Below are 21,107 nucleotides of genomic sequence, written 5' to 3' on the forward strand. Positions count from 1 at the left end.
ATTCAGATTTCCCCAGTTTTAGTGGTCCTTATTTGTGCGTGTGTGTGTGTGTGTATGTGTTTGTATTAAGTTCTTCACAATTTTATCATTTGTGTAGGTTCATATACCCACTCAAGATGTTGAACTGTTCCAGCACCACAAAGATCCTTTATGTTGTCCTTTTAGAACCTCACTTTCTCACCTTCGTGGCCCTCCTTTTATGTCACAAATTTTGGCCACCACTAAACTGTCCTCCAGCTAAAATTACGGAATTTCAAAATGTTATATAAATAGAAGCATATACTGTGTGACAATTTTGGATTCACTTTTTCTCTCTCAGCATAATTCCCTGGAGGTTCATCTAAGTTACCGTGCGTATCAGTGATTTAGTCTTTTCATTGCTGAGTGTGTTTCCATGGTATGTGCATACCACATTTTCTTTAACCATCTACCTGATGAATGATATCTGGGCTCATTCTAGATTTTTTCTATACAGATAAAGCAACTGTGAACATTCTTGTATAGGTTTTAGTGTGAACATGTTTTCATTTCTCTGCCTAAATGCCTAAGTGTGCAGTTGCTGGGTTGTGTGGGTAGTTGTATGACTACCACATATGACTCATGTTGCATATCATTTCTTGTGCTTACTTTCTGTTTGTATATTCTTTTCAGTGAAATACCTTTTCATGTCTTTTTTTTTTTTTAAGATTTTATTTATTTATTTGAGAGAGCACGTACTAGCAGGAAGAAGGGGCAGAGGGAGGGGAGAAGTAGGCTCCCTGCTGAGTCGGTAGGCCGATGAGGGCCTTGATCCCAGGACCCAGAGATTATGACCAGAGCCAAAGGCAGATGCTTAACAAACTCAGCCACCCAGGCACCCCACCTTTTCATGTCTTTTGCCCCTTTTCTAATTGGATTCTCTTTATTTTCACTGGTGAGTTTTGAGACTTCTTCATATATTCTAGACAATGGATAATGTGGCTTGCATTTTTTTCCTCCAGGTCTGTAGCTTGTCTTTTTATCCTGTTCCATAAAAACAAAAGCTTAAATTTTGAAGAAGTCCAGTTTATCAGTTTTTCTTTTTCTGGCTCTGCTTTGGTGTCAAACCTAAGTATTCTTTGCTTGTTCCTAGATCCTGAAGATTTCTCCTGTGTTATTTTTTTTCTAAAATTTTTATAGTTTTACACTTAGGTTTATGATCCATTTTGAGTTAATTTTCATGTACAATTATATATATAATATATATGTATATAAATATATATAAATTTTTATAATTTAGTTTGATTTTTTTTTTTAAGATTTTATTTCTTTACAGAGATCATAAGTAGGCGGGGGGGTGGGGGAAAGCAGGCTCCCTTCTGAGCAGAGAGCCCAATGCAGGGCTCTATCCCAGGACCCTGGGATCATGACCTGAGCCGAAGGCAGAGGCTTTAACCCACTGAGCCACCCAGGCGCCCCTGATGTTTTCTTTTTTGACTGTGGATATCCAGTTGCTCCAGCACCATTTGTAGTCCATTACTCATTTAATATGTGCCTCCACATTCAAGTTAAAATAAGGGAAAATAGTAAAGCATATCTATAAGTTAAGATTTGTTCTTTTGTCTATGTAGGTAGTCTGCCTTAGTCAATAAGCAGTTACAGATTCCTGTGTGGCTACTTGAATCATTATCCATTTGAAGTCGGAATATACTTGGTGTTTTGGGTTTAAGTATATGTGATTTTTCTTTTTTATCCTACAATCAGGTGAATCCCAGACTTTGTTAGCAGCAGCAGTTGAAAGAGAACGTGCAGCTGCAGAAGAACTCCTTGCCAACAAAATTCAGATGTCCTCCATGGAGTCACAGAATTCTCTCTTAAGACAAGAAAACAGTAGATTTCAGGCTCAGTTAGAATCAGAGAAAAATAAGCTAAGAAAACTTGAGGATGAAAATAATAGGTGAGCATGTTTGTTGAGTATTATTCTTAGTAGTTTTGTGACATCTTAAAGCACTTAAAAAAAGATGTTATGGTGTTTAAATTAATAATAATTAATTTAATAATAGGATGTTATAGCAGGATGCTTTGGGGGTTTATTGAACTTTATATAGGCTGGTGAAATTGTGTGGCATGTTCTGTATGTATTTGCATTTTCCAGGGAAAGAGTTTATTACTTTAATAGCGTTGTTTTTTTTTTTTAAGGGTCTGTAACTACACAATAGTTTGGAGACTACTCATTGGAGTAATTTTTATATTTTTATATTTTACAAGGGTCTTAGCAGTGTTCCAGTCTTTCTAAATAAATATATGGGTTCTTTGGAACTACAAGCTATAAAATCCATCTATCTGAAATTGTATTAAGGCTGTGATTAGTGTGGTATTACTCCCTGAGTTCTTCCTTGGAAATTTTAGTTTAAAAAAAAATGGCCAAGTAAAAATGATTTATGAAATAAAATACTTGAATCTATAAAATATTTTCATAGGCCTCCCTAACAAGCTTTTGCAGAATCTGAACGTACTCCAGAATGGTGGTATTCAAATTCTTTTTAGAAAGTCGCTTTTTTAAATTAAATCCTAGCTCGGAGCAGCAATGTATTAAAATGCACAAAAGTACTAGCTTGGCTTCTGAGTGTAAAATTCCCTGTCATCTGGAAAATAGATTTGGAAAATCAAGCTGATGGTAGAAATGTCTATTAAAGAGTTAATAGTTTTTAATAGCATGTACTATCATCTTTGTAGGTACCAGGTTGAATTAGAAAATCTAAAAGATGAATACGTAAGAACACTTGAAGAGACAAGGAAAGAAAAGGTACTTACCAGTGTTCACTTGCCTCTAGAGAATGATAGGGGATAATTCTCCACTAGAGAATGGTTGGGGATGGTAGCCAACTAATGAGATGCCATGGTGCAGTGAGCAATGTGACTACTTTTGGAAGTTGGTCTTTAGTAGTAAAACAAATAGGAATACATACTTTATGTTCTTGACTTTGGAATGGTCTTAGAAGGATGATTTAGTACAGAAATTACCTAACTGTACCTCTCTCCATTAGATACTACTGAATAGTCAGTTAGAAATGGAGAAAATGAAAGTTGAACAGGAAAGGAAGAAAGCTGTTTTCAACCAGGAAGCAATAAAAGAAAAGGTATTGAATTTTGGATTTTGTTTTGTTTTTAGTGTAACCAGGCAGTAGCTGTTGGGTTTAATCATTGTTACGTAATTTTAGCTATACTTTATAAATATCGTTTCTTATGTCTAAAATCAATAGAGTGATGAATTCTAGTATTGTAATCAGTATCCTGTCACAGTGGGTCCACAGTAATTTGTTGTTTATCCAAAGAGATTGTGATTTCTAGGATTTGAGTGATAGAAACTGTTGCCCAATTTTAAATGAATTTTGTGGTCGTTCACTGAAACTAATGCACTTCATTTGGCCTCTAGGTATAAAACTGATTTATTTACTTTATTTCTGGTTAAGGAAGGTAATTTTTCTAAAACGAGTTTCCTGTATTTGAAGGATTGGCGGATACTAGGTAGTTAGCATGTTATATTAAAACTGCTTCTGTGTACATGGAAATTACCTTTTGAATTCATTTGGAATTTTAAAACTATATATTTAAAAATAAAATGGATAAGCCAGAAACTTGATGGCTTATAAAACTCATTAGTAATCTTACTCTAAAGAATTAGATTTAATTGGTGATATAATATATAATATAGAGAAGTTAGTTCATATACTTGTTAGAACAAAAATATTCTCATTCCATTAAAAATAAATTATGTTGTAATATAAATGGGTCCTGAGATGATTTGACCAAGTCTGTCTACAATTTTAAATTACTATTAGGCCTTTAAATAAGACTTCAGAAATCCTGTCTGTAACATTTATGAGGAAATGAGAATGAGTCTTTGTTGTCATTTGTCCTAGAAAAGTTTCTTGCTTTTTTTATTTACCATTTTAGTCTTTAATGTGACTGTTTTTTTCACTCCTTAAGGAACGGAAGCCATTTTCTGTTTCTAGCACTCCCACCATATCACGTTCAAGTTCAATAAGTGGAGTTGATATGGCAGGGCTACAAACATCTTTTCTGTCTCAGGTGATATTTTATTTCTTACATGTACCTAGTTGTTAAACTCAGTGATGATAAAGGAAATATGTAGGTAGCTTTTGGCTGTCAGCCATGACCTTGCCATTCCATAGGCAATTCATCTGTATGTTCCCGAAGGAGTGCTAATTGCACTGAGGAGATAGAAATGATTTTTTGCCTTTGAGAAAGTCATGGACATTTTATTTTATTTTATTTTTTTATTTTTATTTTTTTCCTTTTATTTTATTTTAAGATTATTTATTTATTTATTTATTTGACAGAGAGAGAGAATGTGTGAGAGAGGGAACACAGCAGGGGTATTGGGAGAGAGAGAAGCCGGCCTCTTGCTGAGCAGGGAGCCCGAAGCAGGGCTTGATCCCAGGACCCTGGGATGAGCCCAAGGCAGTCACTTAATGACTGAGCCACCCAGGTGCTCCAGTCACAGACATTTTAAAACAAGAATTAGCAGAATCATTTTGTTTGAACCTTATCATGGAACTCAGTTTATAATAACTGAATAACTGTATGTGGTTTGTTTAATATAGGATGAGCCTCATGATCACTCATTTGGACCAATGTCTGTATCAGCTAACGGAAACAATCTTTATGATGCTGTGAGAATGGGAGCAGGATCCAGCATTATTGAAAATCTGCAGTCTCAGCTAAAACTCAGGGAAGGAGAGATTACTCATTTACAGGTTTGGAAAAATTAAATGTGCTACAGAAGTAAATGAAATTTGGGGCCCAGTAAATAGCACCCTACATCTCCACCTCACTTCTGAGCAAATTGGGAAATAAAGTGAGATATGGCATGTGAAGTTTAAAATATATCACATATATTAATGATAAAGACAAGTTGGAGAAAAAAGCCAAAGATGAGAGCCAAATGAGCCTGCTGACTGCCTGAGTTAGGGTGACTTATCTACCCCATCACAGCAGATGCGGGCCCAGAGTGGACCTCCCTTTGTGTTGTAGCCTGCCAGCTAAGACTTTTAAGCATCTAGGAGCAGAGAACTCCTGGCAGGCGCCTTTCCCCAAACATCCAAAAAAAAAAAAGGAAGTTGCTGATCTGAACAGTCATTTTATTCCCAGGTTTACCACTTAGATAAGTCACTTCCCTTTGTGAGGAAGGAGTGAGGAGATAAGAGAGGTTAGAATTAGAACATCCTGCATGTGAAAGGAAGGCTCACGAATAGGGAGGCAGCATCCTACCACTTTACCTTGTTTTTTAAAAACTTAATATGGTAAGATGTTAAAACATTTTACCTATTTTCATTGTTGCACTTGATATACTGAGTGGTAAATCTTTCCTTTTATTCTCATTATATAATTTTAGTTAGTTGAAATACTACTCTATTAAAGAACAAGTCTTTGAATTGGAAAATAAGATCAGAATAATCTTTATATGTGTTATGTTCATGTAGCCCATGTGCTGGACTTGAGGGCCCAGATTAACTTCTTGGGTAGTGCTGATAGATTCTGTCAGTATGACCCAGACAGCTGGCACTGCATTAAAGTATGTTTTTATTTCTCTGAATTTCTGCAGTAATTTAGAGTGACTGAAATATATGTTGTTTCTCTAGAGAAAAATACGGGGCTGCGTATTTCAGACAGACTATTGGATTTTCTCTAGTTCTTTTTGCCCTATAAACGGTAACTTCTGAGGAGAGCAGAAACTCTTGTTTTTGCCATTTCCTTAAAAAAAGTTAGTTTATGGCTGTATGTTGACATACTATTTCCCCAAAATAATATTGAATATATATTAGTAGAAGTATTAAACAAGATATATTTTGATTTAAATTACTTTCTGGTAATGTTTCTCAGCTAGAAATTGGCAACCTAGAGAAAACACGTGCAATAATGGCTGAAGAGCTAGTTAAATTAACAAATCAAAATGATGAACTCGAAGAGAAAGTGAAAGAGATACCCAAACTTCGAACTCAGCTAAGAGTAAGTATTCTTCATTTAAGGATGAGTCCAAGGGGTTGCCTGATGGCTTAGTTGGTTAGGTGGTTGACTCTCGATTTCAGCTCAGGTCATGATCTCCAGATCATGGGAGTGAGCCCCTTGTTGGACTCCATGTCAGGCTCTACACTCAGCAGGAACTGTGTTTCAGAATTCTCTCTCTCCCTCTGCCTCTCCCCCTGCTCACTTACATGCATACTTGCTCTCTCTTTCTCTCTCTACAAAATGAATAAATCCTTTAAAAAGAGGATGAGTCCAAGGTATTTTTATCCAGTTACGTTAAATTTCATATTGTTAGTTTATATAAGATGCACAAGTTTTCATGATTTCTTTGAAAATGGTATTAATATTTCAGAAAAGCAGTTTCAGGAACTGTCTTTTTTTTTTAAATTTTGTGTTCTCTAGAAAGTGTCAATTTATTGGTTTTAGTTTTCTGGTCCTACATGGACTTTCTTTCTTTATTTTATTTAAAAAAAATTTTTTTTTAAGATTTTATTTATTTGACAGACAGAGATCACAAGTAGGCAGAGAGGCAAGCAGAGAGAGAGGAGGAAGCAGGCTCCCTGCTGAGCAGAGAACCTGATATGGGGCTCGATCCCAGGACCCTGGGATCATGACCTGAGCCAAAGGCAGAGGCTTTAACCCGCTGAGCCACCCAGGCACCCCTATTTATTTTTTAAATTAAATTTAATTTTTTTTCAGTGTTCCAAAATTCATTGTTTATGCACCACACCCAGTGTTCCATGCAATACATGCCCTCCTTAATACCCACCACCAGGCTCACCCAACCCCTACCCCCCTCCCCTCCAAAACCCTAAGTTTGTTTCTCAGAGTCCACAGTCTCTCATGGTTTGTCTCCCTCTCCGATTTCCCCAACTCACTTCTCCTCTCCATCTCTCAGTGTCTTCCGTGTTATTCCTTATGCTCCGTAAGTAAGTGAAACCATATGATAATTGACTTTCTCTGCTTGACCAGTTTCACTCAGCATAATCTCCTCCAGTCCTGTCCATGTGGATATAAAAGTTGAGTATTCATCCTTTCTGATGGAGGCATAAAATACTCCATTGTATATATGGATCATGTCTTCTTTATCCATTTGTCTGTTGAAGGGCATCTTGGCTTTTCCACAGTTTGGCGACTGTGGCCATTGCTGCTATGAACATTAGGATACAGGTGGCCCTTCTTTTCACTACATCTGTATCTTTGGGGTAAATACCCAGTAGTGCAATTGCAGGGTCATAGGGTAGCTCTATTTTTAATTTCTTAAGGAATCTCCACACTGTTTTCCAAAATGGCTGTACCAGCTTGCATTCCCACAAACAGTGTAAGAGGAAGAACCTTCTTCTTGATTGTCACACTACACAAAGCATTTTTCATAATCATGTCTTGTCCCCAAAATAAGAAAGTAACTGGATTTTATTTGACCAAGGCTCATTTATAATGCTTCTCTTTTGTATGATCTTATTAGTATTTTGTTCATTGATGTTATATATATCATCACAATTTGCATATTTGGTATTAGGAGTCACTGTTAAGCCATATATGAGAATAATTTTCTTTCAGCTTTTTCTATGGGATAAATGCCAGGTAATACTTAAGCCACAATGAACCAGAGATAGTAAAATTTTATCACATGTGTTTAAGTTAATAGGAAAAAAGACAGATTAATCTTTATATAGGGATAATTGTAGATTAGTAGAGAGATAAAATTGATAGCCATCTGGCTTAAGTTTTTGTTTTTTTTTTAAATTCCTTTACTTGCTATTTATTCCAGCAGATTGGAATATCATTTTAATTTTTATATGAGATGACTAGATACTTTTATTTAGATTGTAATATGTTTACTGTTGACTCATTTATAATATAAATATAATATTAAAGATGTTTTATAGAGTTAATTTTAAAAATTATGAACACATGTTTTGTAGGATTTGGATCAAAGATACAACACTATTCTGCAGATGTATGGAGAAAAAGCAGAAGAGGCAGAAGAACTTCGATTAGATCTTGAAGATGTAAAAAATATGTATAAGACTCAAATAGATGAACTTTTAAGACAAAGGCTCAGTTAACTTCTGAAAATTACATTCCTATCAAATTGAATGTAAACATTTAATATCTAAATGTAGACTTCCAATAAATTCTTTTATAGAATTAGAAAGTGGAATTTACTGTAGAGTTCAAGAACTGAAAAAAATTGTTTTCTAGTATATAGTAATATTTGCAGTTAAATTATTTTGTGCAATATTTGAACATTATTTTTGAAACTATTCTTTAAAGATTTATTTTTTAAAACATCAATGTTTTTTGTTTTTGTTTTTGTTTTTGTTTTATTGTCTTGAATAGCACAGAGATTACTTTTCCTCACATCAACATGGTTAGGGAAGGAGAGAGTGTTCATATGTTGTATTGTAAATATATAATTAATTGTATCTGTAATTTATATGTGTTTGTATATATTAAGGACATTTAAAGAGTTATATTAACATATTGAAACTTTGAAATCTTTCACATTTCAACATATCTAATTACTACTTCATGAAAATAGACAATAAGTGTTCTAGTAAAAAAAATTATTAAACCTACAGTTACTAAATTTTGAACTAATTTTTTTTTCTTTTAAAGTAGAAGTCACACACTGTCTGAAGCTTAAAGGGTGAATGATTTAAACTTTAAAATTTTGTGGTCTGAGAATTTCTTTCACCCCGATTCTACAATTAAGTCTGTACAGATTTTGGTACATCTCTGGTGAAAGCTGTAGCTATTCAGTTAGTTATATAGGCATGATTGGATGGTGGAACAATTTTACTTAGAATGATTTTGTGATGATATCAGTGACATTTGAGTGATTTTTGAAGAGGTATTGTTTTACTGCCCTCCCCTATAAAATGAATCAAAAGTGATAAAATAATACCATGATTTTCTCTTAAAAATTAATTGTTTATGTTTTGTAAAGCCTTATTTTTGAGCACATTAAAAATCAATATTTGATATTATAAATTATAAGAATATAGAGAAATTATTGGAGTTAATTTAAATTTGGCCTTCTGCAATTCTGTATAATTTATCATTTTTTTCTCAAAACTTTGCACACAAAAATAGTGTGGAATAGCTTTAAAAAAACAGCTATGCTTTCTTCCGAGTGTTATTTTGTTTAAAAGTTAACTGGGCCTTGTTTTAAATTTGTGAAATATTTTGATACATTTTATTACTGAAAGTCATTACCTGACTTTACTTGCAAATAAAAACTGTCATTTAATTTTTAGTTGAATTTTAAACACTAGAACTTTGGAGTATAACTATAAGCAAGCCATGTTGAAGAATTTAGAATGCTTTTCAGGGCAATTCAAGTGACCTCATTTTTGTTCTTTTTTATTCCAGACAGTATTTCTGTCATTGGATCTCTAATTTGTAGCACTAACAAATAGTCTTTCAGTGTGAACCAAATTCATAAAATTAATTTTCTGTATTTTAGTGGTAAAAAGCAGTGTAATAGCTTTTTGTCAGCTTGGACATTTTTATTTTTTTTTATTTTATTTTTTTTTAATATTCAGGGGCTGACAAGGAATGACAAGACTGATAGCAATAAGAAATGTACAAAATTAGAAAATATAGGAAACTTAAGTTGCAAAATATCAAGTGTTTGAAACTAGAAGTTCAAGAATTATAAAATTATTCTTTTAAAATATCCATTAGCGAGAAAATAAAACCTTCAGGTTGTGGAAAAAAGATTGAAATAAAACTCCTATACTTTTCAATTTCATAATATTAAACATTCTCTTTTCTTAATTCTTATTTACATTAATAAAATCCGTTCAACTTATAATTCTAAAGTGTCTTCAATTTATTTAACTTAAAAATGATAAGCAGTGAGGGCTCTGGCTGTATATTACCATATGTTCTTTATCCAAAAATTAATAATGGATATTCACATAGATTTTAATATACACTTGGATCTCAATACATTTATAAGTTGAGAAGGTGTAGTGAATAAGTTTCTTGAAAAACCCCACTAAGTGGCAGAATACCTATTATAATATTGGTTGCTGTATTTTACTGTTGGTCATTAAAACTTCTTTATCCATATTTTGTAAAATTATATTTTAATGTTTAGGAGAATAGTTTGCAATCAGGTATTTCTCTTGAAAAGAAAATAGATACTCAAAGTCATAACAATTTCAGAAATATAAAAAAAAAAAAGTAAAAGAGGTGTGAGCCTTGTTGATAGATAGACAACTGAGCACAGACTAACGGTGTTTTTCCAACTCTTGGGAAGCTAGATGAGACCACCAGTTTCTTTTTTCCATTGACTCTGTTACGAAGTTTCAGTTTTACACTGTTTAGCATATGGGAATGTATTCAATGTATCTATATTGTGATTTAAGATATTCTAAATATGGATAATTTCTGAGCTAGGGAAACATGAGTTCCTGTAGTTAAGCAATTAATTTCTGTAGAAATTTTTTTTCTCATGATTCTTTAATTGGCATTTGATTTCTGAATTGAAAATTTTATTCAGATGCTTATTAAAAGTATATGAATTGTAGTATTTAGAAAAAAGCCACAAGAGAAAAGAGAAAATGACTATAGGTATCTTTATCTTGTTTTACTACTATTTGTCTGGTATGTGTACATTTTCTTCTAATGTATCATAATTTTTTATTTCCCTTTAAAATTCTAATCTTCCCTATTCCATTCAGTTTTATAGTATAACTTTAATGTTTTGTAAAGGGCTAAAAGTATGACTTCAACTACCGGTGGATAAAATATTTTAATTCTAAGTGAAAGGTAATAAGCATGAATCTGCTTTGAATAAAGATTTTAAAATAGTATTATTATATTTCACCGTTACCATAATTTAGACCAGCCAGTACCAATGAATGAGGGGAGTATTGTTTTATGAAAATAATAGGACTTGTATGACTTCAGAATTCGTATTTTAAAATAAGGATAAGACCAAATTTTCTATGAGTTATATTATGAAGAGTATTATTAATATTAGGCATAGTTTTTCTAATGAAGACATGTTTTTGGAAAACAATTACGAGAATTTATTTTTTGCAACTAAATTACTGTATGGATGATTTGTGTTTTTTAAAAATCTTAAACACTATAAGGATACTCTTCTAAAAGTCTTACAACAGTTCTGTACTCAAACAATAACAATTGATAAAATAAGTTGTCCTCCATTCATAAGTTATTCTGAGTTCATATTGCTTTTAATACTGAACTCTACAGCTTTGATCCTTAAAAGTACTTGTAAACTTTTGCCTTTACACATAGCTCTTTTACCTTTAGCAAATCACAGTCCTTTAATAAGATAGAATGGAAATTGTTTCTTTCTCCTTAATACTAAATGCTTCTCAAAACAAAAAACCCAAAATACTTTAGTAGTCCACAATTGCAGTACAGAGAATTTTTTATTAGTGCTGTCCGGAATTTATTCTCCATTTGCCCTGCTCCTAAGTAAGGTAAATGTAATTTTAAAATCTTCAAATAATACTAAGCCAAGGGGTAATAAGAGCAGTTGCTGTTTGCTTAATAGTAAACTCTAAACTCTACTGCTGCTTTTATAGGTAGTGATGGACAGATAAAGGTGTTCCTTTTCAGTTTTAAACAATTTGTCTTTAAACATTTGTCTCTTGAAATTACAATCTTAATTTTTAAAAATACATATTGTTCAAAAATCTGTGGTCATGTGGATTATAGGAAACACAGTGCTTGCTTTGTTACTGTGGAAAGAATTCACTTAAATGGGATCATAATCCCTTATCCACTGTTCTGAAGTCTAGAAAGCTCTGAAAAGCTGATAGGTGGTATCTTTATAAGTTTGCTGTCAAATCTGCTTTGGTGGTAAAGCCTAACCTTTACTGACATGGGGCTATTTAGAAGCTTTATTTCACTCAGTGTGAATATTCATATACTTTGTTGCAGAAATACTGTGTGAGATTATGGGGTGTTGACCCAGGGCACATCCAGGGTGTTAAGTAGTAAACTGTGTGCATACCCTATTGTATACTAAAAAATTCAGGAACACATATGGTCCCAAAGATTTTGGAAAAGGGATTGTATACTTGCACTCTATGTTCAAATCGGTTTTTTAAAGTCGATACTATTATCATCTCCATTTTTAAAATGAAGAATGGTTTAGTTGCTTAAGGTCATATGGTAAGTAAGTGGCAAAGATGAGATTCTAATTTGTGCAGTTAGGCTCCAGAAAACATGTTCTGAACCATTAACTGTGCAGTGTTGACTCTCTTACTCCTTTTCTGTGAAACCATAAATGTATAGATCAACTGCAGCGTAAGGTCAACTTTTGTCAAAATTTATTTGCTGGGTCGCCTGGGTGGCTCAGTTGTTAAGCGGCTGCCTTCAGCTTGGGTCATGATCCTGGGCTCCTGGGATTGAGCCCCGCATCGAGCTGCCTGCTCAGTGGGAAGCCTGCTTCTCCCTCTTCCACTCCACCTGGTTGTGTTCCTATGTTTCTGTCAATTAAATAAATAAAATCTTTAAAAAATTATTTGCTTAAAACTTCAGAACCATTGAATTACATTTTAAGCAGTTGGACATATCAGATAACCAATAAGCTATATTCTGATAGTACTGTGAGCTCTCTAAATGTCAATATATGTGCAATGAGCTTAAAACACATCTAGTAAGATTGTAATGCACTGTAGAAATGGTTATATAAAATTTCAAACTTGTACAAAAGAGAGAACAGATTATGAATCCCCATGTTCCCTTTAACACAAACTCTTTAACAGTGTTCAACAGTTCATGGCCCATTTTGTTTCATTTATAGTCCACTTGTGCTTCATCTCAATCCACACTGTTTTGAGGAAAATTACAGACATAGGACTTGATTATCATATTTAAGTATGGAATGTTTTTGTAAAAAGTACTTCATCAACTATTTGGTTACTTGCATCATGATTCATAGAGGAAAGATGGGATAAATACGCTTGAATCGTTTTCTTCATTTACCAGTTTTCTTGTTTTTTTTTTTTTGTTTGTTTGTTTTTTTTTTTTTCACATTTAGAGTTGGGTCCTTTGCCACATTGGTTCCCTTTGTGGTCAGAGATGAACAATGAGATTTTGGTTTGTGCATCTGGTTGATTGGTTGCGTCTTTTTGAATATAAGATTTAAGTATATGTGTGCTTCAATCCATTATAGTTATCTTTTGTTTTGTTTTGTTTTTTTAAAGATTTTATTTATTTGACAGAGACACAGGGAGAGAGGGAATCATAAGCAGGGGGAGTGGGAGATGGAGAAGCAGGCCTCCCGCTGAGCAGGAAGCCTGATGCAGGGCTCAATCCCAGGACCCCGGAATCATGACCTGAGCCCCAGGCAAATGCTTAACAACCGAGCCATCCAGGCGCCCCCACAGTTAACCTTTACTGATGCTTTAAATTATCCTATCTTTGGCCAGAGGAAGCCTTTTCAGATTGGTTCCTGAGTCCTTCTGACACAGCCCTCATAATCTTTGATTGCTTCCCTGATTCCTCATGTAAGATTTTTCAGCTTCTGCTTGTACATTACATGCCCCATATCTAAGATGATCCATTTTTTTTCCTTTTTAAAAGATTTTATTTATGTATTTGTCAGAGGGAGATCACAAGCAGGCAGAGTGGGCAGAGGGAGAAACAGACTCCCATATGAGCAGGGAGCCAGATGGGGAACTCTATCCTAGGACCCTGGGATCATGACCTGAGCGGAAGGCAGCTGCTTAACCAACTGAGCCACCCAGGCGTCCCTAGGATGATCCATTTTTCAATGGAACCCATGTTCCTTTTAATGGGAAATGTTTGCAGATCATAGTCTGCAAAGAAGTACAAAAGGTACTTCTTGCTACAGGGTTGGTTATTTCTAGGCATTTTCAATGGATGTCGGAGAGATCCATTTTTAACAATAATAATATAGGATTTATAAACTATAGGATTTTCATATAACTTCATCAGGCTTACATCTATACCACATGCCAAAATTTCAGCTTCAAAGATACCATCTTAATTATTCCTATTCGATGTATCCCAACCAATATTTTTCAATGGATGTCGGAGAGATCCATTTTTAACAATAAAATATAGGATTTATAAACTATAGGATTTTCATATAACTTCATCAGGCTTACATCTATACCACATGCCAAAATTTCAGCTTCAAAAATACCATCTTAATTATTCCTATTCGATGTATCCCAACCAATATTCCCACTTTCGGTTTGGTTCCTGGAAACAGTTTGTGATTTTTAAAAAATTCTTTTAGTCCTGAGGGTACAACCACCAGGACGTGCTAATTGTTTCAAAGTCACCTGGAATAGTTCCTTCGTGGTGGTATACGCCACAACTGGATAGCATTTAAATTTAGTTTCATTTTACTTTCAATTTTTAAGGGTTACTTTTAAAAAAATTTGTCTTATAATGTAAAATATTTACATGATTCTAAAGCCACTTCTATATAATGTACATCCAGAGAAGTTATCTTCCTTGTCTCTATACACATATTCCCTCCTTCCCCCATAGGTAATCATTTTAAATGTTATTCTATTCGTAAAATAGCATGTATATATACCCTTTTCTAGGTGAATAATAGCATATTACACATCCTTTACCTGCTCAAAAATAAACACTGCAGTGTATAGAGATATTTCTCAGTTCTTTTTTTTGTACCTGCATAGTTCTACATTGTGTGGATATACCAGTTTATTCAATTAGCCTCCCCAATAAAGGATATTTGCGTTTTTTTTTAATGTCAGTTTGAAGGAACTTTAAATTTTAAGATTGGTATTTTGGGTGGAAAATCTGGGTTGCACCTGGCTGCTGCAATATGTTAGAACTGGATCTGACGTTCTTAAAGGTCTGTCACGTTTCCTCTGAGCCTGAAGGACTGCACCTTACTATTAAGCCATTTAAAATAGTACCACGTGTATGTCACACCAGTTTAATTGGTTTGTTGTGCTTGCAATGAGACTAACTTCTTCTTAGAAACTTTTTTCATGTATTAGGTTTAAAACACATAAATACAAATCACCACTCAGTGACAAAAATGTATTTTATTTTATTTTTTATTATTTTTAAAAAGATTTTATTTATTTATCTGACATACAGAGATCACAAGTAGACAGAGAGGCAGGCAGAGAGAGAGAGAGGAGGAAGCAGGCTCCCTGCCGAGCAGAGAGCCTGATGTGGGGCTCGATCCCAGGACCCTGAGACCACGACCTGAGCAGAAGACAGAGGCCTTAACCCACTGAGCCACCCAGGCGCCCCCCAAAATGTATTTTAAATGACTGCAATTCATTTGAATCGACTAACAGGAAAGCTACATTTCCTGTAGGTGACAAAAATAGGATGGTTACAAGTAAGCCGAGAAAGCACTTTTAAAATTATTGCCCTTGTTGGTACGGGCAGGCAAAGTATGACATAATGGAGCAGTAGTTCCCTAAGAGGCAGTCTCACACATGAAGAGTAAACGAGTTAATACTGTAAAGTGCTTTAGAATTATGCCTGGGACATGTCAAATACCGTATGTGTCCCTTGTAGTATTGTTATTTGAAAAAAAAAATCCAGATAACATTATTTAGCAGATTACTAATGGAATTTGTAACACTTGACAGCATCTTAAAAAAAATATTTAAAAAGCATTCAGCCTCCCCACCCCGACCCCAAGGGCTGCCGACTGCGTTCGCGCCCCACATCGGAAAGTTAGAGCGGCAACTTCTGTCCTGCTTAGGAAAACAGTAACCATCCGCGTCAGAGAGACGCAGTCAGAATGAAGATGGGAAATAGAGTCAGGTGTCCTCGCGTCCTCTAAGCGCCTTATCCCCGCCCCCCCCCCGCCGCAGGGGGCCAGGCCAGCCCCGTGAGCCCGCTTCCCTCCCCCGCTCCGCGCGGGCGGCCGGCTCTGAGGCTCCCGCACCGCCTGCCCCCGGGCGAGCGCGGGCTGGAGAAGACGGAGCCCCGCCCCTCCCCGCCGCCCCGCGTCCAGCCGCGCGCGCCGAGCCCCGCTCCTGCCCCTGCCCCTGCCCCTGCCCCGGGCCAACCCCTCTGCCGGGCTCGGGCCCGCCTCCCGGCGCAGGCCGCCTCGGTGTCCCGGCGGCTCCCTGGCGCCCCCTGGCCCGGCTCCCGCGCCCGAGGTTTCCGGTGAGCGGCAGCAGCCGGTTATGACGCCTCGGTGCTCTCGAGCGGCGGCTGTCTCCTCCTCCTCCGCAGCCCCGGCTCTCCCGGCTCCAGGTGGGACTCGCTCGGGGATCCGCGGAGCCCTCAGCCGCCGCCCTCCCGCGGCCGCCCGGCTGCACGCGCCTCTCCCGCCGGGGCTCCCGGCGCGCCTTCCCCGCGAGCTGCAGCCTCTCCGCGGACTCCGCCGCTCCTTCCACCGCCTGCGGGCGGGGGAGGGGGGCGCTCGGCCCCTCCGCGCTGCCGGCAGCGGCGCACGGGGCTCCCGGGAGCCCGCCGACCACGGGGAAGGACGCCCTTCTCCCCATCCCGCGCCGCGTGGGTCGTTGTGCCAGACCGGGGCGAAGTCGCTCCCCCGGGTCCCTCCCCAGCGCCGGGGGACTGGGTGGAGGTGGGCGGGTGCAGGGTGGCGGGCGACGTGCGGGGACCTCGCGACCCCGAGGCAGCCCCGCGGACGCCTGGGGTGAAGACCCCGAGCGCGGCGGGGTGGCTGCCGGAGCGCTGTCGCCGCCGCCTCCCCCGCCGCCCCGCGTCCCCGACTGAGGTTCTGGCCACCCAGCTGGTGGACCTCCCCTCGGTATCTCAGGCAGCCAAGCCCTTTCTGACCCCCTGCCTCAGCCTACCGTGAGACCCGTGGCCCCCGCGCGGGCGAGCGTTTGGGAGTCCTTGTGAGTCTCAGAACGCGTTCAACTTTTCATTTGTCCACTATCTTCTTTAAACTTCCCGAGATCGGAGGCACGGAGCCCTGCCCCATCTCACCCACTGTGGTCCCTGTCAGCCTCGGGCTCTCATCATCTTTCAGGCTCTTCCTTTTTTTTTCCTTTTCCCTCCTCCACCTTTTAGGCCTGAGGAAATCCGGGGAAGGAATCCAGAAGAGGAAGGAGCAGGTTGCTTTGTGCTGAAGGGAAAGCAGCGCCGAGCCCCAGCGTCCGTCTGCTGGAGAAGTGCACCCACCCATCCCTGGGGGAGCCTTGCAAGAGGACTGCGCACCCGAATCGGCTTTCTGCCCGGCCCCGGGGCTGTGCTTTCATGCTCCAGCAGCTACCCCCTTCTAAGCTTATGCAAGCAGGTACGTGCCCTTTGCAAAAGCCTGGTTTCTGATCGGAGACTTCAGATTTTTCCCATGACTGAAGTGTTACTCCTTCTCCGTGGATCGGTGGATTTAGTTTCAGCGAGAGCTCAGTCAAGGACAGTGGACTTGAAGAACTGAAGGTCAGGACTTAGTCATAACAATGACTTTACTACTGGAAAGAATGAGTCAAGAAAATAGGCCAGCCTGCCTGTTGGATGGTCAGGCTGGACCAGTAAAGAGGAAGGCTCAACAAGCCTATGGTTCAGTGAGTAGGATTAATAGGATGAGAACTAGGAACGTTGTTTCCTCTAGGAAGGTTTTTTTTGTTGTTGTTCTGTTTTTAAAGATTTTATTTATTTATTTATTTGACAGACAGAGATCACAAGTAGGCAGAGAGAGAGATGGGAAGCAGGCTCCCTGCTGAGCCGAAGGCAGAGGCTTTAACCCACTGAGCCACTCAGGCGCCCTCCTCTAGGAAGGTTTTATCCACAGAGTGTCCCTTTGGCCTGTAGCAGTTGATGGACCGTATCCATCTGCGTACCACTAGAATCTAGTTTAAGTGAGTGTGGAGAGTGGTACCTGTAACTTTGCTTTTCGCAGTCTGCTGTTCACTAGGGAAAAGAAAGCACACTATGAGTCAGGCCTTTTGCTTACAGAATGTCTCACTAAGTGCCAGGCCTTGTGCTCAGAGGTTATCTCATTAAATTTTTTTCTCTCTTAGTATTTCCTTTAATCCAAAAATACCACCTGAATGATAAAGTCTGCTTTGGCATCTTTTTAAGGTACTGTGTTTCATTTCTGGCAGAGTTCAGATACCTGAAGCATCACAACAGCTTCTGTGTGGTTCTGATAATTAAAGAGGTAAATATTTCCATTAGGACACTATTACTATTAATGCGTATTTTTAAATTTTGTAAGATCACCATCAACTCACTATTGGGTGAGAGTCCTAACTAAAATATGAATTCAGATCACCTTTCCAACAGGGAACAATATACTCTTCGGAGCCATGAAAGAGAGAAGCCACTATATTTACCACTCCAGAAGGGAAAAGAATTCCTTTTCAGTGTCCACACTCTTGGTTATGAGGCCTTGGCCTTGGGACTTTAGGCTGGATTAAACATAACAGTTTATCTCTAAAGGCCCCATCTTCATTAGGCGTAGGCAGTGAAGGCTGATTCTGAAAGCTGGTTTTTCCAACATGCCCCAGTGACTGCAGATCTTGATGGGGAGTAGCTCATGTGTGATACGGTCCTATCATTCATGGGAAGAACACCGTTTTTTTTTTCTTTTCCCCCTAGAGCAAAATAATACTACTAAAGTGAACCAAGAATGGCACAATTCTTGTCTGGGATACATAGGAGAATTCTAGTCCATAAAATTTAATCCTTATGGGGTGAGTTAGACACACAATAAGGTCCGTGATGGTTATGATCTTTTTCACGTTGCTAAGGCAGGATGGGGATAGATCAATGGCACCGTCTCCAAGTTCTCTGAGTTGTCATTACTGTTATCATAGGTTGCTATTACACTCACTAGAAGGTGAGCTTTATAAGGGAAAGGAGTTTTAGACTGCACGTTCATTGCCACATCCTCCGTACTTAGAACAGTACCTGGCACATAGAAGGAGCCCAAGTACAATTGTGATTATTTAGTTTTTTTGTTTTGTATTTTTTTTTAAATATTTTATTTATTTATTTGACAGACAGATCACAAGTAGGCATAGAGGCAGGCAGAGAGAGAAGGGAGGAAGCAGGCTCCCCGCTGAGGAGAGAGCCCGATGCGGGGCTCGATCCCAGGACGCTGGGATCATGACCTGAGCCGAAGGCAGCGGCTTTAACCCACTGAGCCACCCAGGCGCCCCTTGTATTTTGTTTTTTAGTAGGCCCATGGAGCCCAGCGTGGGGCTTGAACTCATGACCCTGAGATCAAGACTTGAGCTGAGATCAAGACACAGGCGCTTAACCAACAGAGCCCTCCCAGCCCCCCGGCGCCCTCTGATTATCAGTTTTTATTGAGCAGATACATATATACCCAGAGCTGTTGCACTGTCTTTTCTTCCCTCTCCCTGGCATGGTTTTCCTTCTCCTCACCATTCAGGTCTCAGCTCAAATAGTATTTAACAACCCCTTCCTTTCCCCACCATCCGACGTGGGTTTAAACATGTACTCAGTAAATGCTCGTATAGCATTTAATATGCCAGGTACCTCTAAATATGTTACCAATATTTAAGTCACAATAGCCCTATGACAAAGGTTTATTATTATTTCCATTTACAGCTAGAAAAGCAGAAGCACAGCGAAGTTAAACAGCTCGAGATCATATAGCTGGGAAACTGTAGCTAGATTCAAACCCAGGTGGTCTAGCTTCCGAGTTTGTGTTCTGAACCACCGTGTTATATTGCCTGTCATATTACCTACTTTATTTCTGGCATCAGTGATATGCGACTGGGGTCACATCAAGGCCTTTGCCCCATTTTTATAAATAAAGTTTTATTAGAACACAACCTCCCCCATTCTTTATGATGGGCTGTGGCTGTTTTTGTGGCAAAGGCACTGTTGAGTAGTTGCCGCTGAGACTGTATGGCCTCCAAAACAAAAATTTTCGCTCTCTGGCCCTTCAGTGAGAAAGTTTGAGAAAGATTATAAGCTCCATCAGAACAAGGGCCTGGTTTTGTTCACCCCCTGTGTACCTGGCTCCTAACGCAGTGCCTGGAGCAGAACAGGTGCATGATAAATATTTGTGGAACAAAGGAGTGCTGTTCAGTGATGTAGCAAGGTTCCATGGTCATTATACTGAGCCCTTGATCCCTTTGACTTTTAAAGGATATGTCTTAACAAAAATCTTTTCAATATGATCTCTAGGTTTGGCGGTTGCTATGTTAAAGCTGCTTGTCCTTGGAATATTGCTTCATGGTGTTTCACTGAGTGGCCAAGATGAGGCTCCTCCCAAGGCTGATGGCATTCCAGGCGAACCTCTGTTTGACTATGCCAGTATCCACTTGCCCGAGGAGCACATTCCCTTCTTTTTGCACAATAATAGGCATATTGCCACGGCCTGTAAGAAAGATTCATATTGTCCTTATAAGGTAGGTATTCATTTTTTCTTCTCTTACTTATTTTTAAAAGGATTTTGGCTCTGCTTTATGACCTGAACTTGGAGGTAGCATTCTGTAAGGTAGCTGTAAGACTTTGTTTGCATTTCGTCTAGTGCTTCCAAATGCCTGAACTTTGCTTAAAATTATATCCCATTCACAAGAGTGAGATTTAAAATCTGAATTGCAACTAAAATTTAAAATCTCAATCCCTCACAAACCACATCATAGTCAGCCAATACTATTTGTATACTCTGTAAACAAAGGGAATTAGATTGTATCTGGCCAGGAATGGCTTGTTAAAAGTAAGTAGAGAATTTCACACCTCTTTTTTTTCTTCAACTGCCCTTGAGAGGGTCTCTTAGCATTTAATTTCGGTACTAACACCTCCGCCCCTGTCTTCACATAATTATGACGGTTACTCTGGCCTTCCTTCTGTTTTAGAGTTGTTGGGAAGGCCTCCAGTTGGAGCCCATTAAGACGTCTCACGAGGTCTCAGAGATCAAAGCTGGGCCTTGTGAGAAACTTCCTTTCCCATGGTGCTGGCTCAGGAAGCATATGGGGAAGGAGTCAGACCAGTGTTGCTCCTGGGCCTCGCAGAAGAGCAGCTTCGGCCAGCAGCCACGGCTGTGTCCAAGTCTTGTGGCATTTCTGCTGTCGTGATTGATGAGTCAAGTTGCTAATCCATTTAATTTCATGGTGATTTTTTGATCATAGAAATTTCATTTTATGTGACTCTTTAGGGATTGATTTTAGGATCAC

The 21,107-nt window shown here is 38.4% G+C and overlaps 2 protein-coding genes across 2 annotated transcripts in view; both read left to right on the forward strand.

The window, feature by feature from the left end:
* TMF1 (TATA element modulatory factor 1) overlaps positions 1–9,835 on the forward strand; it is a 34,348-nt gene extending 24,513 nt beyond the window's left edge. The window contains exons 11-17 of the mRNA XM_080815393.1: positions 1,723–1,915; positions 2,695–2,764; positions 3,006–3,098; positions 3,949–4,050; positions 4,587–4,739; positions 5,866–5,991; positions 7,935–9,835. Of these exons, the coding sequence (XP_080671519.1) occupies positions 1,723–1,915; positions 2,695–2,764; positions 3,006–3,098; positions 3,949–4,050; positions 4,587–4,739; positions 5,866–5,991; positions 7,935–8,078 (881 nt within the window). The 3' untranslated portion in view covers positions 8,079–9,835. The remainder of the gene's footprint in view (positions 1–1,722; positions 1,916–2,694; positions 2,765–3,005; positions 3,099–3,948; positions 4,051–4,586; positions 4,740–5,865; positions 5,992–7,934) is intronic.
* Positions 9,836–16,130: 6,295 nt separating this feature from the next.
* The window catches only part of EOGT (EGF domain specific O-linked N-acetylglucosamine transferase), a 38,213-nt gene continuing 33,236 nt past the window's right edge, over positions 16,131–21,107 (forward strand). Inside the window, exons 1-3 of the mRNA XM_080800389.1 lie at positions 16,131–16,236; positions 17,023–17,248; positions 20,116–20,339. Of these exons, the coding sequence (XP_080656515.1) occupies positions 17,209–17,248; positions 20,116–20,339 (264 nt within the window). The 5' untranslated portion in view covers positions 16,131–16,236; positions 17,023–17,208. The remainder of the gene's footprint in view (positions 16,237–17,022; positions 17,249–20,115; positions 20,340–21,107) is intronic.

Source organism: Martes martes, assembly GCF_963455335.1.
Source record: "Martes martes genome assembly, chromosome: 1".
NCBI classification, from domain to species: Eukaryota; Metazoa; Chordata; class Mammalia; order Carnivora; family Mustelidae; genus Martes; species Martes martes.